Below are 18157 nucleotides of genomic sequence, written 5' to 3'. Positions count from 1 at the left end.
CAAATAAAATACAAGTAGGAATAGTCAATGAATATTTTACTTGATATGAAACATATCACATTACTTTGAAAATAAATGACCTCAAATGTAATTTCAATTTGTGGCTACCACTAAAATAATGGGAGTTTATTATTGAACTATGTCTACGTTTATTATTACAGGTGTAATATTATCCAAGGAGGTTAGGCTGGCATTTATTTTTAATTGCAACTGGCTTTCCTCTTTTCAGTGTTTGATAAATGTGGTGCAATTCCTTTTACCCAACTTTCACCTTTTGTGCTTAGGACAGATGGGTAATAAAAATATCGGTGTTATTGCTGATAAAACTGGATTGAAAAATAAAGCTTTCTATTCCTTCACCCAAGAATTAGACTAACATAACTTCTGTTTCTTCATCTTCCTCAGCTCTGCTCCACTCTCCCACCCTCCACCCTAAGTTGTAGGATGGAGAACCCCTGACCTGGGGAACTTACCTGCTGCACGTTAACCCCATACCTTCTTGTTTGCAGGGTAGCTGGGAGAATGATGGCCCAGAGAGGGCTGAGATACTCATAGAATGCACAATCCCTTTCCCCAGTCTCACCAATCTGAGGAGTAACTCATTCATTCAGTCATTCATTCATTTAACAAATATTTATGAGTGCCTACCATATACCATGCAGGATTCTGGATCATCTATCTATCTATCTATCAATCATATGTCTATCAATCAGCCTGTATAAATGAACAAAGCACGCTCTGCCCTTTGTGATGCCTACATTCCAGGGAAAGAGACAGCCAAAAAACAAACAAATCAATAGTTAAGGTATGATGATAAATGCTATGAAAAAACATAAACAAGGTAAGGCAAATGATCCAGAGAGCATTATGATAAGGAGACATTTGTGCTGGTTGTCAGCACAGTCTCATATTCATGAAGCCGCATGCAATGCCAGTAGTGATCCTTTGTGATCTTCTTGTGTCCCACTAGACCTCCCAGAAGGTTCTGATATGAGACAGAGCAGTATATTAATTAAGTTAACTCTAAGGCCACATTGAACTCCAGAATGATAATTGACTATTTTATTACAATCTCACACTATGCTTAGCTGTGTTGTGTAATATGGAACATCAGAGGTTTTGCAATGAACCCCAATGATATTCCAAGTAATGTAATACCAATCCAAAGAGAAAAAAGGAGCTGTAAATTACAACAAAATAAACACTCCCTTATTACTAAATTTCCAAGAAGAATTTAAAGTCCTCAAGTGAAAACTCTTGCCTTTATAAATTAAATAGAAAGTAATCTACATTTCATCCTGCCCTAATTTCTTATCCTTCTCATTTTTAGCCCAAAGGCTCTGATTCAGGTTCAAGGGGACAGTCAGTGGTATTTGCTGCTGCTGTCACACTTTCGCAGCACCTATGGGATTGAAGTAATCCCACTACAAGCTATTCAAAGAGCCTTCTTTTTTCAGATTCTCAGAGGCAATGGGACCCACAAAATGATTTCAGTAGTCTCACACTCAAAAAATGTATGACACATAAGGATAGCCCCAACACCTACAAGAGTTACTTCAGCCAACTGATGAATGTGGACTCAAGTATGTTATATAGTCTAGGTCTCCATTATTGTTGCCAGAAAACATTAGAAAAAACAAGATTACCTGGGTTCACCCTTGCTAGGATGCCAGCCAGCCTATGGTAGTTGTCAAGGGCTCACAACTTGAGCTAAATTGGGAGAAATCTCCTATTAGGTGCTTAGATGAGGTATCATGTTAGTCACTCTGGAGGAAATACACCCTGCCTCCTGGTTGGCTTGTGTTCTTGAGAAACTTAGAATGTCCAAGGGGGACAGCCTCTGTCATATAGTCCTGACTGATACTTCTTTGGACCCATGCAGCATAATTACAACCTTTTATTTACCATTTCACCTTTGAGCCTTGTTTTGAAACTTCAATGGAGGTGCCACCTTCACTCCCTCTTTTTTTAATGTGTTTTATTGATTTCAGAGATAGGAAGGGAGAGGGAGAGAGGGGCAGAAGCACCAATGATGAGAAAGAAGCATTGACTGGCTGCCTCCTGCATTCTGTAAAGACCACTCCAGCTTGACCACTTCTTATGAAAGAGGCACTCACCACTTCCTGTTTTCCTAACAGTTTTTGCCAGAATCCTGCGGGCTCCTGAATCCCACAATGTCACCTTTGGCTCCTTTGTAACCCTGCGTTGTACGGCAACAGGCATCCCTGTCCCCACCATCACCTGGATTGAGAACGGAAATGCTGTGAGTGCCATCTGTGTGGGGACTTGTCTGGGGAAGTCTCACTGGTGGTGAATTTCAGTATATGCCACATATAGGGGTTGGCAAAAGTAGGTTTCCAGTTGAGTACCTGAAACATGGTTTATTCTTGTATTATTATTATTAATTATATTATTTTCTATACATAAAAGTGTGGAGCTACTTTTATCCGTCCCTGTATTTGTAGTTACCCTGATCTCTGTCATTGATCTCACCTGCACCTCTCTTTTCAAAGCCTTCCAATATTTTCATGCTAGAAGTCACTGCCATAGAAATTGAACACCATGGATTTACTTCTTTCCTTGTATCATGGGGCATAGTAGATAATCAAATTCTTTATTTATGCCTTTGTGTAAAAGGGAAGTATTATCAATTCCTTCCCACACAAGTAATATAATTTTCACACAACTCATCATTTAAGCCTGGCTGGTGTGGCTCAGATGGTTGAGCATCAGCCTAGAGACCTGGAGGTTGCAGTTCGATTCCTGGTCAGGGCACATGCCCGGGTTGTGGGCTCCATCCCCAGGAGGGGGGATGCAGGAAGCAGTTGATCAATGATTCCCTTGCATCTTTGATGTTTCAATCTATTACTCCCTCTCCCTTCCTCTCTGAAATCAATAAAAATATATTTTTAAAAATTCATCACTTAGAATCAGTTCACTGCTAGAATCTACTCATTCATTCTTCTCCCATTTCCTAACTGCTATTTGTGACTTGAACACATTTGGGGTAGGAAGAAGAGAGGAGCAGTCCTTAGAGTGGAAATTGTCTAATTTAACTTTTAAGTTTGCTTTACAACTCTGTGCCGGACAAGTGTTTAAAACTGACTCTTCAGAAATCAGGGAATATTCAAGATGACGCCAGTGATGCATTTTCCTCAGGATCACTATCTCCTTCTTATCCCCCAATTTGTTAATTGATGGGGAGTCTCTCTGAAGAATTGAAAATAACTCTAACTCAGATCTTCTACAAACCTTTGCATGTACAAACTTGTGGGTCCAGACCATTGAACAGAGCTACTACCTCTTTGCTCCCTCCATTGAAGCTGGTAGGTAGCCAGGCTATGCCTCTTAGATTTTACAGATGGGAATTAGACACCTGTCTGCTGTGTCAAGAAACTGCAGGTGTGTCAGGGTCCCCAAGATCACCTTCAAGTTTGATGATTCACAAAAAGACAGAACCCAGATAAGCTGTTATACTTATGGTTCTAGTTTATTATAATGAAAGGAATCAGGCTAAAATCAGTAAATTAATAAGTTGTCCTCTCCCAGTGGAGCTTCATGGAGAGTGCTTAATGGTCCCAGCAATGATGTATGACAACATGTACAAATTATCATACTAGGGAAGCTCACTCAAACCTTGGTGTCCAGAGTTTTTACTGAGGCTTAGTTACGGAGGCGTGGAGGGCTCACAGGACTGATTTTAACTATCTCTAGCCCCTCCAAAGGTCGAACTGATAGAGCATGACCTAAGGTCCTTGGTGAACAATTTACATTGTTAACATGAACTATCTGGCTTGGCCTCAGGTCTCAGGTACACAAAAACATGCTTATCAGACAAGATATTCCAAGGGATAAGGTTATCTCTCAGGAGCCAGTCAAAGGCCAGTTTTTTCTTTCTATGGTGCAGTGTTTGAGCATATCAAGCCCACTGATTAACCCTTTACTACACAGCAGGGGACATACAGTGGGGCCTTGACTTATGAGTTTAATTCGTTCCGTGACGGAGCTCGTAACTCAAATTAATCGTATGTCATAAAGTGAACGAGTGAGACACGTGATGCTTATCAGACAAGATAAGTTGTGGCATTCACTGTGACATTTGCTGCGCCAACTAGAGGTGGGGTATCTGAAGCTGGCTTGTAACCTGAATTTTAGCTTGCAACTCAAAGCAAAAAATTGGCCGAGAGACAACTCATATCTCGAAAAACTCGTTAGTCGGGACACTCGTAAGTCAAGGCCCCACTGTATATCAACTCTCTAGGTGGTCCCATTGAGGACCCTCTTTCATGACTCAAGAAGATGAAGTGAGGATGGCTCTCAATATAGCTTAACAACTCAAACCTTGATCACTCATCTGTTATGCCCAGATTTCAGGATCCCCAAGAAACCACATCAGGGAGCCAGCCAGCCCGATGAAAAAGCATTAAGAGTCTGTATTCGAGCTAGCTCGGCTCCCCCACCTTGCCGACGCAGCAACAGGAAGCAGAGAGAGCGAACTCTGTATGGAGACGGGTTTTATAGGGGGTTGGAGTAAGGGGAGGAGAAAGGGCTGTGGCCTTGCCGATTGGCCAGGCGCAAGTTGGTGTCTTGTTCCTGGGTGTGGCTAGCAGAGGCTTAGACTTCCAGGAAGCTCCTTGCCAAGCACATGGCCAAGGTAAGATGGAGCACTTACCCTGGGGCAAGATGGAGGGCGTAGCCCTTACCCTGGGGCAAGATGGAGGGCGTAGCCCTTACCCTGGGGCAAGATGGAGGGCCTAGCCCTTACCCTGGGGCAAGATGCAGGGCCTAGCCCTCACCCTTTCATCATCTAAAGGGTTCTCAGCTATTTTCATGTTCATGTTTTGAGGCATAGTTTCAGTCCAACTTTTTGGTATCTGGGTCACAGCATCCATATATTATCATATTACAATATACTAATGATAGCATTTTAAAGCCAAAGGAATGTTCCAAATGGGGCGGGGGAGAGAGAAACAAAGGAGAGGAAAGAGAAGAAGTAGGCCACTAGGTATGAAAAGAAGAAGAAGAAGAAGAGGAAGAGGAGGAGGAGGAGGGGAAGGGGAGAGATGTGTGTGGAAAACAGTCTGTCAGTGAATGAAATTTGGGTGGATGTTGTAAATCAGGAAGAAGACACCCCATTCTAAGGCCTCCCCATCTAATGAAGAATGTCATCGTGCCTATAGCACCCTCTAAAGCTTATAATTCATTTACTATTTTTATTTTCACTATTGTTTTTGCTAAAGGGCTATTTGTTCTTTTCTGATACTTGAAAAAACCCACCTTTCTCATAATTTGTTATTAAAATTGGTTCATCTTATCTAATTGTCTACCAAACATCTACCTCTTCACAATAAATTAATAAATGGATGTCATTTTACAAGCTTGTAACTTGAAGTCTGCTGGAATAAGAACAAGGTGGGGAGTTAGAAGACCTAAGTTGTAAATGCTCCTCTCCAGTTAATGAAATTTTAGGGAGGTCCATTGCCCATGTCTACAATGACAGAGATGTCAAGTGTCTGGAGAAGGTGATCTCCAATATGACATCAGAGCTAACAGTCTCTAATTGTGCTAAATTATAATAAAGTAACTAATAGTCCTGTTCTTTAGCTTTCCAATTAAATCTTGCATCATTTAAAATTTGAATCTTATTTGGCAATATGTTTTGTGGCTTTTCCATGGAAGCTGTTATAGTTGTCTTAAGCATCTCAAGTCACTAAAGATATGGTGGGAGAAAACTGGGGGGCTGACAACATGACTTGACTAATTTGTCTAACTCCCTGGAAACGGTAATAAAGAAAAGCTATATGCTTTTAAAATAATCCAGTGTTTTCAAAAGGCTCTATTAGTTTAGAACTGGGCAATGTATGATTCTATCTGTTGGAGTTCAGAGTAATAAAAAAGTTGGGTGGTTTGAGTTAGTTTTGGTCTTATTGAGACCCCAACTTAACCCTTTAAGATGTGACTCAGAAAAAGCAGAAGACAAAATAGACCCATTGCCCCAGATTCTAAAACAGAAATAAAACAAACTTAACAGTGACTCTCTCCCAGGAAGAAAGCAAAGTACATCTGTAGTTCTCAGAATCAGAGAGAAGTGTTGCTCTTACAGCCAAGCTTTGTTCTTGGTGATACGCTCCAAATCCAAATGGAAATCGAGATGACTGCCTGTGCTGATGCAAATCACAGAAAACGGAGACAATTTCAGGCATTAAATGTGGTACAAGTAGCAAACCAGAAATTCTGTTAAGGAGAACAGGAAAGAGCTCACAGCCCTGTTATCATTTTGGGTGGACTGAATGAAGATGAATGCAGACCCGGGAGCTATTAGGCACGGGATAAAGAAAACAGAGTTTGAACTGTGGCTCTTTCCTAACTACAAGTCAGTGAACTAACTTCGCTAACACACTACTACACGCTACTAAGTACAACGGGTCCTCTAAAAGATGTGGATGTTCCTTTACTCCCCCTCAGTGAACACACCAATAAACTAACACTCCGAACAGTTAGAGCCAAAGAACAAGAAAAAGGCAGCAACATGCCCCAAAGTGTTCATGAATTATTTTGCTTCCTTCCTGTGGATACGGCACTTATTTTTCATGAAAATTTGTAGTCTTAGATGAACTGAAGAGTAAGCTGTAATATTCCTCTTGTTTTACAACATACAAATAGTAGTTTGATGTGGAGGAGAGCTTTTCTAAAAGAAAATATCCTTGTATTGTGATAACGAGACTTATTTCAAGTTATACCTATAGTAATATCTATTATTTTGGCATTCAATAAAAAATGTAGAAAAATTGCATGCTGTCTTGCTTTGTTCAATAAATATAGTTCCTAAAATATTTTAAAAGTTGAACCATTTTAATTTATTAGAAGGTTATCAAACAAATAGCCAAATCATCTGCATCGAATTGTGTTTGTAAATTTTCTTAAAGAGAGGCTCACCTATATATTACACATATTTTTAAGAGGCAGAATGTTAGGTTCAGTGTACATGAGCTTTGAAGTCATCTTATCCTATTAGCTGTTTAAATAAAAATAACTATATATATCAATTTTTTGTGGAATATTTTAGCAGCCAGATTGAAAGAGGCCAATGTTTATGGCTTTGCTGATCAGAAACAATATGGACATTTTCTCAGACTATTATTCCTTTTTCTGTAATAAATAGATAGGGATTATTACAAGTCCCTGAACCTGTATCCCCTGGATCACAATGAACAGCTCAGTGAGTTAATCCCAGCTAGCTGGAACTATTTGCAAGACAAGGCCAGTGAGGCCAGAATACCTTACAAAGGTCTTCCTATGCTAAATTCAAAGCATGATGAAGTTAGGAGATTATCCAGCACTGTGCATGGATTATCTCAAAACAACATTATTAACATATTAATGACATATTTAAAATATCCCACAGGTCTTCTAACCACCTTGCCACCTTCCAAAACCAGTGGGGAACATCCAGCCTGTGGGCCATACAAGGCCTGCGAAATCATTTCGTTTGGCCTTGCTAAGGCATTAGGGGCAAGTTAATGAAATGTTTGAACAAATAGAGCAGGCTAATTTTTAAGTTGATAATTTTGTATGGCCCCAAAATGATGTTGTAAATATCCAAATGGACCTTGGCAGAAAAAAGGTTCCCCACCCCTGTTCTAAAAGGTTTCTCAGGTGTGAACCACTATGCCTTATTAATAAAGCTTCCTGTTTGCCTTCTTTTGAGGTCACTATCTCAGAAAGCAAACACCACACACTGAGCAGAGAGCTATTTATCCAGCTCCTTCAGGTTGGCATGCCTGGGTGACTTGGAGAAAATCACGTATTTACTGTAAACACCAGATACAGTCACCTCAATGAAGGGCTTGGTTTTGCCCAGGCAAATCTTGGTCAACACTCACAGTAAAAATCTGCACTCATCCCTTTGATCTTTTAAACCTGAAGGGCAGAAAGATCAAAATGGAGGGCAGAGGGTTGTTTATATTTTTATGTCATCAAAAATACTAAACTGTTGGTCAGGATGATCCATGAAGAAAGAAAAACAAATTCAAACTATGACTAACAAGGCCCGCTGTGCATGAGTCACAAACTGGATCAGCCGGGCCTCTGCAAACAGGAGGAAAAGCATTTAGGAGCTACATCATGATCAAGCAAGGAACCTCGTAACTCCGTTTATTCGTTGAACTATTTCAATACCTGGATGAAATCCAGAGGAGAGGTCAGGCAGTTTAAAAATCACTTATTTTCCCTACCAAGAATGTTTTCAGTGACCTTGAGGAGATGTTAGAAATGACTTTCTTAGGTGTGAACATGAAAATAGTTGGAATTTAGGCAGCACGGGGGGTACGGGGGGGTTATTCATTTCAGAGTTGTTTTCAAGGCATTGTACTTCTTGAAAGAAAAGACTAGTTTTGCAGAGGAAGGTACCTTTCCACAGATTTCACTTCTACAAACTATAAAGGGATTATATTTACAGACAAGACATCCTTGTAGCATACCCCATGGTGATTGAGCATAGAGATCTTCAGCTTTTTTCTCATTGTTGCTTTGTATTAAAATATAGGGAGTCTACCCCCCCCCCACCACCACCACCACTTTTATAATTAAAAACAAAACAAAAATTTAGGGAGAGACCAAAAATGTATTTCAAGTTGTTCAGTCCTTTTGAAATTCATAGGACACTCAAATTCATAAGAAGTTACACTTCTGATAAATACAACAATGAATTTTATTTGAATTCCCAACTGAGTATATGTCTCTTAAAGATATTTTTCTCTCTACCTTGTTAATTTCTCATAGAGTCCAGTCTGCTTATCTGGGGAAAATGCCACAATACTTGATCTGGCCTGGGAAGTTTCCCCAGTTAAGGTAAATTGATGCTCACATAAATAGTTTTTATCATAAGGATGGACTCTAGTAATGCAAGCGGAGAATAAAAAGACAAAGAAATTAACAAGGCAAACTTCACTGCCTGATTGCTATAGAGCAGCGGTTCTCAACCTGTGGATCGCGACCCCTTTGGGGGTCAAATGACCCTTTCACAGGGGTCGCCTAAGACCATCGGAAAACACATATATAATTACATGTTGTTTTTGTGATTAATCACTATGCTTTAATTATGTTCAATTTGTAACGATGAAATTGGGGGTCACCACAACATGAGGAACTGTATTAAAGGGTCGCGGCATTAGGAAGGTTGAGAACCACTGCTATAGAGAGTGCTTGGTTCCAGGGCCAGCCAGGCACCCAGCTGCAAAAGGAAGAAAGCTGGTTTCAACCCAGGGCTTCCATCCCTCCTTGCCTTAGTCTACAATCCTTCCTCAGGCAAAACAGTAAAATAACTGGCTCCAAATTTCTCATTCCCAGCCTCATTCCCTTCTACGGGGCAGAGAAGTCCATGGAACCCATCTCCACCCTCCAAGATAATGTCAAGGCAAACCAAAGCCTTAGTTGTCATTCCATTCAAATTTCCCTCAAACTGGCATTCCCCCTCACATAAGCAGTGATAATTTAAAAAATAATTATTATAAAGATGGCATAGAGCTGAAAAAAAGGGGTAAATCACCATTTTTTAAAAAATGCCACGACCTTAACAATGACATTCAACTCAGATATTCGTTTTGTTCATGGTTGGTTGATCTGTGGAGATCATTGCTGTTACTGTTCTTGTTTTCTAATGAGTCATTTGTTCTCACTTGGAGGACTAGGGAAGGCACTGTAAGAGTGAGGAAAAGCACAGGATTTGGGGTCAAACTAGGGTACAAATTCTAACTCTGCAACATAATTGAAAGCACTGGGCAGTGACAACCACAGAGTTGGAATGATGATGACTAATAAATAAGCATTTATGTATATTAACCTGTCAATTATGTGCTAATACTGCATTGATAGCCTGCCTCTTCCAAGACATTTGATTTTATGATTTAAGTAGTATGGCATGATGTATGTCATGCCTCAGAAACAGAATCAGCTGCACAAACATTCTTCTAGGTAACCATCCAGCTATCCAGAGTATATATGTGGGGAACTGAACAGGAGTTATGAAAATAAGACCAAAAGTATTCAACCTCTCATTCTTAATTATCTCTTATCTTCAAAAGATAGATAGTGTATCTTGGGGAATCCATGCCATATATCTTTCCTTCATTACATTAGTTATCTATTGCTGTATCACAACCACCCAAAGCTCAGTGGCTTAAAACAATAACCATTCGTTAATGCTCAGGAGTCTGTGAGTCAACTAGGTAGTTTTGTTCATTTGGATCAGGACTGCTTGATCTTGATCTAGAATGGCTTTATCATATATTAGGGGGTTATTGTTGGCTCCAAGCTGGAACAGTGGGAATAACTGGGCCATATGTACCTCATCCTCTAGCAGGCTAGCTCTGGCTTGTTCACAGAAGGTCACAGGTTCCAAGAGCAACAAGATAGCAAGCCACAATGTGCAAGAACTTTATAAATCTCTGTGTCTTTTTAAATCATGTCACAAGGCCAATCTATACTCAAAGATGCTTCCTTTTGAGGGAAAAGCCACAAAGTCACATTACAAGGTCATGGACATACAGACAGAAAAGGCTGTATTTTTGCAATCTACTACATGCCATTTGATCATAATCCTAATCCATTTTCTTTTATGTCTACTGATACAGGAAGTTAGGAAATCTTTTACCTAATTCTATGTGGTTTTTTTCTCCTTACTCCATCAGGTTTCTTCTGGGTCCATTCAAGAAAGTGTGAAAGACCGAGTGATTGACTCAAGACTGCAGCTGTTTATCACCAAGCCTGGACTCTACACATGCATAGCTACTAATAAGCATGGAGAGAAATTCACTACTTCAAAGGCTGCAGCCACTGTCAGTATAGGAGGTAAGGTGGGTTTTCGCAATTGCTTGCTCCGGGGCGGGGAGAAGAGTTGGCTCCATTCCACAAATATTTCATACTGGGAAAAATCTTTTTTTTTAATATATTTTACTCCAGTCACTTTTGGCTTATTTTTATCCTCCATGTGAACACTCCATAATTGTTAATTTTGCTGATGTATTGCCTCAAGAACTTTATCCTCAGATACCTACTCAAGTGATGGGTAACAGCTTTCAAAAGCTTCCTTCCTTCGTTTCTTCATCCTTCCTTCCTTCTTCTTTTCCTCTTTTTGTCCCTTTCTTCCTCCCTTCTTCCCTTCTTTCCTCCTTTTCTTTTTTCCTTTCATTCTTTTTATCTTTCCTTTTCCGTCTTTTCTCTCCTTTCCCTTCTCTCTCCTTTTCCCTTTCTCCTCTTTCTTTCTTTTGGGTTTATCAAACTTTCCAAGGCTCTCAAAGAGTAAGTTGGCAAGTCTATACCATGGTTGTGACAATTTCTTCATGGCTATTTCTTGAGGGCATTTTTGCTTAGGAGTATGTGACCTATCTTGTGGTCTTTCCCTTTCCTGTTTCATGCAAGTGATAGCAGGACTTACAGGTGTTTCAAGGAAAAGGGCTGATACCTAGAGTTCTTGGATACTTGTGTTGGGTTTTGAACGTTTATTTTTAAAATTTAAATGTCCCAAAGGCTTCTGAGAACATCTGTGGAATCCCTAGAGATGAAAATAATCCCTGTATCAGGAAATGCCCAGCATGTTATATTCATAGTATGTTCACTACACAAGCGTCAGCAGAAAGATGCTTGTGTACATGTAATTCAAGCATTGGTAGAAACAGTGCCAGGTTTCCAGAGCCTGGCATTTCTTACTACAGTGCCACTTCTTTCATCTGTCCTGATGGGGAAATTTCTAGTAATGTTTGTAATGTTTAATATCAGGTGAACAGAGACCATGGAAAAATATATAGGGAGCATTCATCAAAGCTGGACCTCTGAGGCATGCCCATGAAAGTAAGAGAAGATTCTAAAACTAAGGTCTTCTCCAGGAATATATGTGCCTATGTTGTCTTGAGACATCATATCAGTTATTCTAAAATTTCCACTGAAGGGAAAACATTTCTCCCAGAGAAAATGGGTGAGAATCCTAAAAGTAAATTCAATTCAACAAATAATAAAATGATTACTGGTTACACAGCACTTTGTTGTTTATAAAGTACTTTTACATGCATTTATTACATACACTGATTCAGGCCGTTGTGTTAGGTAAAGGATATAAACTTAATTAACAAATGGGATAATTAACAAGGAAGTCCCTGACTTTCAGGGACTTTAAATCTAGAAAGGAAGTCAATCAGCCATATATATATGATGGCAGAGACTATGTTCTATGGCAGATGCATAAACAGTGTACAGCAGAAAAAGAAAGGCTGTGCTTAAAGGAATGGAGCAGGAGTAATGAGTATGAGGTGAAAAAGTGGAAGTGTATTCAGAAAACAGCAAGTCTAGAGCATGATGGGAACTGGGAGTGATGGGAAGAGTGGAAAAAAAGTTTGAAATGTGGGCTCCAGCTGGGTTATGAAGAGCCTAAGTAGGTTGAATGTAGCCTTCAATCAATGGAAGTCATTTAATTATTTTAGAGGGGAAAAGTGTTATGGTCATATATATCCTTTATCAAATTAATAAATGTTGAGCCCTAGATGGTTTGGCTCAGTGGAAGAGTGTCAGCCTGCGGACTGAAAGGTCCAGGGTTCAATTATGGACAAAGGCACATGCCCGACTGCAGGCTTGATCCCCAGTAGGGGGCATGCAGGAGGCAGCCGATCAATGATTCTCTCTCATCATTGATGTTTCTCTTTCTCTCACCCTTCCTCTCTGAAATCAATAAAAATATTTTAAAAAAATAAATGTTGGTTGTCAGAACTTTGGCAGGCATGGCAAGAAGTAAGGAGGCTATTCTAGGAGTCTAGAAAACTCATAAATGTCTGAACAACAACAGTAGCCATTGGTACAGAGAGAAGAGAAGAGATGCATGGGACCAAGCAGAATAGAAATGATGGGATTTATTCGAATACTAGAGGCCTGTTGCACGAAAAGATTCGTGCAATACACCTTCCCTCCCACTGGCTGCCGGCACCGGTTTTCCTCCGGCACCTGGGACCCAGGCCTTCGTTCCGGTCAGAGCCGCCTTCCAGCCCGCCAGCCCTGGGTCCCCCGAGGGAGGGCCGGATGAGGGCGGGGTGGGTGGCGGGGATCGCCATGGTCCCGCCCGCCAGCCACAGGTTGGGTCGCACATGGGACGCCCGCCGTCCCCGGTCGCAGGTAGCAGGCCTGGATGGCGGCGGGGCAGGCGGGATGACGCTGTCCGCTGTGCCTACAGTATGCAAATTATCCGCCATCTTTGTTGGCCATTAATTTGCATATCGCGCTGATTAGCCAATGGGAGGCGTAGCGAAGGTAGGGTCAATTACCATGTTTGTCTATTATTAGATTAGATAAAGTGTTTGAATACGACAATGTGGTAGAGGAATGAGTTAAGATGTGTCTGAGATTTTGAGGAAGGTATTTAGACAAATAATGATAGATAAAAACAAAACATAAGAACGTGAGAAGGTTCAGGAGATTAAATAATTAAAATTTTGATGCCTTTTAATTACTTGAGATTATTTTAGTTTCATTATGTTATGTTTTATATTTGATCAAGATCCAATGTTAAAAAAATCTCTCTCTCTCTGTGTGTGTGTGTGTGTGTGTGTGTGTGTGTGTAGAGTGAGAGAGAGAAAAAATGAACTGATCTAATCTAGTTAAATTTACACCTCCTCTGGGCAGAAAAGAAGAAATAATATTGTTAATCTTAAGAGAGTCTCAGTTCAGGAAATTAAGTCATTCAAAGGTCGATTCCCTGCCAGGATTCTTCCTGCCTTTCCTCTTTCCATCCCTTCCCTAGATGGCATGGGAGAAGGAGACTTAAATTTATGCAGTGGTATCCTCTGGGCGCCCCCTGGTCTCCAGGGAAGTCTACAGCCAGAGCACTTATGATCTCATTTCTGGGCTTGGTTAGAATCCAGAGGACCTCCCCAGCTGGCTCAGCCCCTTTGAGGTTCCTCCTGTAGCAGCACAGCCCTCTGCATCTCAGTCAAATCCTTCAAGCCCCTCTCTAGAGGCTCTGCAAGTAGGTCATCCTGTCTCTCACTACTATGGAAGGCCTGTTGAATTCCAACCCAGCCCTTCTTATCCCTCATGGGGCCTGATGCAACTTCTGAATCATTTGCAAGTAACACAAAATCCAAGAGGGATTCAGACCTACCAACTTAGCCCTGCTCTCTACCCAACCATGTCATGTTACCATTTTTACACTAATGTGACCATCCCATGTCAGGGTAAGAGACCTTTATAAAATATTCTGTTTCTAGCTTGCCAAATAAAACGGAGGAAAAATTCCCTATGCTTTTGGCTTTTTCCTTAATTTATCAATATACATCTCTTCTAGGATATTGGTCCAGAAAAAAGAAATCTATAAAATGTGTATCTGAATTCTAAATTTCCTTATTTCCCTCCTTTTCACAATATACCAAGCTGGAGGGACTTGTCACAAACTCCCCCTTTAGTGTAGCAACCTTCAGAGCTTAACCATAATAAGTACACAGAAGGTAGTGGCATGGCCAATAAGAAGAACCTAATAAAATGGGTATATTTGCCCAGAAAAGGCAGATTTATCACGTGGACATGATTTCTTGATGATGAAAGAACATGGTTGTCATCATATCATCTACAGCAACATTTCCCCTTCATCCCTATCCCAGCCCAAATGAGAACCTGATTCAATTCCATTAATAAATAGAATATACCAGCAGAGGAAGCTGTAATCTCCCTCTTCCTACCCCTACATCCCCCCACACTAAAAAAGAAAATCGTATTTTCTGACGGTAGAAAGAGCCCTAAGGTGTGGACAGGCAGCATAGAAAGGCAATGTCCCAGGGTTCAGGGAAGAGTGGTCAATGTTGAGACTAGACTAGAGTGAGGATGGGGGCAACGAGCAACAGCAGCCTAGGAAAAATAGCACTAGAATATGTGTGGGTAAAGGAATGGTGGGAGCAACTCATGGATTGGCACATAGCAGCAGAGAGGGCTTGAAATATGCTGCAGCAGCAAAGTTGAATGCCAGTGAGGAGCAGTGACCTCAGTTGGGGCAATGGAACCAGCAATGACTTGACTTCAGTCAATGAGCCTGAAAATGCATGTTGAGCAAGTGTTAGGTACTGTACTTGAATCAATAAATTTTAATCCTTCTGCACATGGGAGAAAAAAGTTACCAAGACAAGGAAAGAGGAACTCCCTCCATTTGCTAACTCATAAAAATATATAAGGCCCTTTGTTCAGCCTCTGATCTGTTTTCCCTGTGAATCTCACTGACTATGAGGAGATTTTAAGCTCCTCTACTTTGCCGAACATTTCCCCAGGAAGATCCAGTGAGGGTGTCTGAATGGTACAATGGAATAAGACCTCTGAACACCATGAGACATCTGCCATTTTCTCTTCATCACTTTGACTTTTTCTTTTAATTAAATCTGCTAGATGTTTCATGAAGGTCCCTCTGCCATCACCGAGGAAATTACCTTCTAACTCTGCGGTGCTCCCTGGACCAATGTTCTACAGAAGTGAGGCCACTGTGGTGAAAGGAATCCGTTGAGTCACTCTAATTCAGAATCATTTCAAAGAAGCATGGTCTTATGCTCCCCAGATCTTCCAGAGCTTGGCTGTGGCACCTGCTTTCTCTATTTCTGCTTCAGGTCACTCTCTCCTTTTGGCCTCTGGTGGGGCTGGCCAGAGGACCAGAGCGTGGAGTCAGATATGGTGCCTCCCTTTGACATTCTGGCAATGCTTCCTTACCTCAGACTCTTCTTTCTCTTATTTTTTCAACCCCATCCTCCCTTAGTGTTCTGTAGTCAACAGCCCCTTTGTCATATTCTTTGTATCTCACTTAGAAGTTTTTGCTCCATGTGTTTATTTACTCATCCTGGCGGGGAAAACTGGAAATGGAAAAATCTGGTCTAGTGCTTAGGATTAAGTTTAATGATACTTATACTGTTTAAGGACAAGACAAGAAAAGAAAAGAAAAAAAGATCAGCATTCATTTTCCCCAAACTCTTCCATGTGCTTGCCCAAATCCTTATGCATTGTTTAAGAAATATGATATACTCCTTTCTGACTCATTTACATTTGTTGTTAGTCATCAAAAGGAGTCAGAAAAACTTTTGGAACCTCTCCCTATGAACCAGGAAGTTGCATTTCCCCTCCAGTCACAACTCCAAAAGGTTCAAATCACAGGATAGTTGGCAAGATGCCTTCTCTTTGTCATCAGAAACCTGGGCCCTGTGGCAGAGATCCAATCTCATTTTACTAGGCCAGCATTACTCTGATATCAAAGCCAGATAAGGACACTACAAGAAAAGAAAACTTCACACCACTACCCCCGATAAATACAGATGCAAAGTTTCTATACAAAACATCAGTAAACTGAATAGCACATTAAAAGGAGCATACACCATGATCAAGTGAGATTTATCCCAGTGATGCAAATCAATAAATGTGATATACCACATTAAAAGAATGAGAGATAAAAATTATATGATTATCTCAATAGATGCAGAAAATGCATTCAACAAAATACAATATGTTCTTATGATAAAAATTCTCAACAAATTGGGTATAGAAGGATCATACCTCAACACAATATGGGCCATATATGACAAACCCACAACCAACATTATACTCAACAATAAAAGATTGAAAGCTTTTCCTCTAGGATCAGAACGAAAAAGCCAATATAAGTGGGCAACCTCATTGACATTGTTTTCTTCCACAATTTTTTAAAATATGACACCAAAAGCACAAGCAACAAAAGCAAAATAAATAAGTCGCGCTATTTTAAAATAACAAGCTTTTGCACAGCAAAGAAACCATCAACAAAATAAAAAGGCGATATATGGAATGGGAGAAAATACTTGCAAATCATGTATCTGGTAAGTAATTAATATCCAAAATATGTTTAAAAAACCCCTCATTCAACTTTAAAAAGGTAAAATCACAAACAACATGATTTAAAAAATGGATAGAGGATCTGAATAGACATATTTTCGAAAGAGACAATGAAATATCACCTCATACCCATTAGAATGCTATCATCAAAAAGACAAGCATTAAGAAGTGTTGGCAAGGATGTGAGGAAAAAAAGGACTTCTTGAGCACTGTTGGTAGGAATGCAAATTGATTCACCACTATGAAAAATAGTATAGATTCCTCAAGAAATTAAAAATAAACTGCTATATAACGCAGCAATCCCACTTCTGTATTTATATCTAGGGAAACAAAAGACAATCAAAACAGGATATTGAAGAGATACTTGCACTCTCATGTTCTTTGCAGCATTATTCACAACAGCCAAGATATGAAAACAGCCTAAGTGTCCATCAACAAACAAATGGAAAAAGAAGACGTGGTGAATATACACCATGGAATATTATTCCGGCATTTCATGGTGGCTTTATAAGTTTTCTGTTTTTTTCTTAAATTTTACTTTTCAATTACAGTTTGCATTCAATATTATTTTGTACTAGTTTCAGGTATACAGCAGAGTGATTAGACAATCATACTTTACAAAGTGTTTTCCCTAATATTTTCAGTACCCACCTGGCTATCTGATTTCATACTGATTAAAGGTATTTTGTTTTTGTCTTTAATAAAGGGGGAAAGGAAGAAGGAGTAACAGCCAGTAGCCACAATGATTGCTACCAGCTGTTCTGCAGTTAGGCATAAGAGCTAAGCACTCTTTATAATCAGGCAGCTTGCTTATATTAGAGTCGCTGTATGTTTTAGAAGAGAGCCAAACTTTTACTGACTTTCCCAGATAATTTAAAAAATACTACAAATATTGATGACTGTTGGAAATTTTGGGGATTTTAAAATACCTTGTTTTGAGATAAAAGCACTTGTTTATGATTGCAAGGTTCTTGGACCCCTTCCCTACTCCCCATCCTCCCTCCAAAGAAAATATGACTGGAGAAATTTCAATAAGAAATGCATGGAACCCAGAATATGAGGGCATCCTCCGATTTTCTTCATATTCTTGAGACAACAATGCACCCTTAATTAATTATATTTTTCCTTCCTACTTGTCCTTGAGATAGAAGCATATCTAAGCTTATTATATCCTCCCAAGTACTATGCCTGGATTCTCCTTGGCATTGGCACATATCCATGGTATTGAGTCCTCCTTTTACATCTTAAATTAAGGGCTCTTTCATATACATAACCTTGGCCTCCT

At 40.0% G+C, this 18157-nt stretch overlaps 1 protein-coding gene across 5 annotated transcripts in view; it reads left to right on the top strand.

Annotated features, from left to right (window-relative positions):
• MUSK (muscle associated receptor tyrosine kinase) overlaps positions 1–18157 on the top strand; it is a 64270-nt gene that overhangs the window by 27345 nt on the left and 18768 nt on the right. For all 5 annotated transcript variants that reach the window (XM_070430089.1, XM_070430087.1, XM_070430086.1 and 2 more), the window contains 2 exons: positions 2139–2263; positions 10689–10848. In XM_070430089.1, coding sequence (XP_070286190.1) covers positions 2139–2263; positions 10689–10848 — 285 coding nt within the window. The remainder of the gene's footprint in view (positions 1–2138; positions 2264–10688; positions 10849–18157) is intronic.

This window comes from Myotis yumanensis, unplaced genomic scaffold (genome assembly GCF_028538775.1).
Source record: "Myotis yumanensis isolate MYYU_CA2020_CCGP unplaced genomic scaffold, mMyoYum1.0.hap1 SCAF_12, whole genome shotgun sequence".
Taxonomy (NCBI): Eukaryota; Metazoa; Chordata; class Mammalia; order Chiroptera; family Vespertilionidae; genus Myotis; species Myotis yumanensis.
This window is presented reverse-complemented; position numbering and strand designations above follow the sequence as displayed.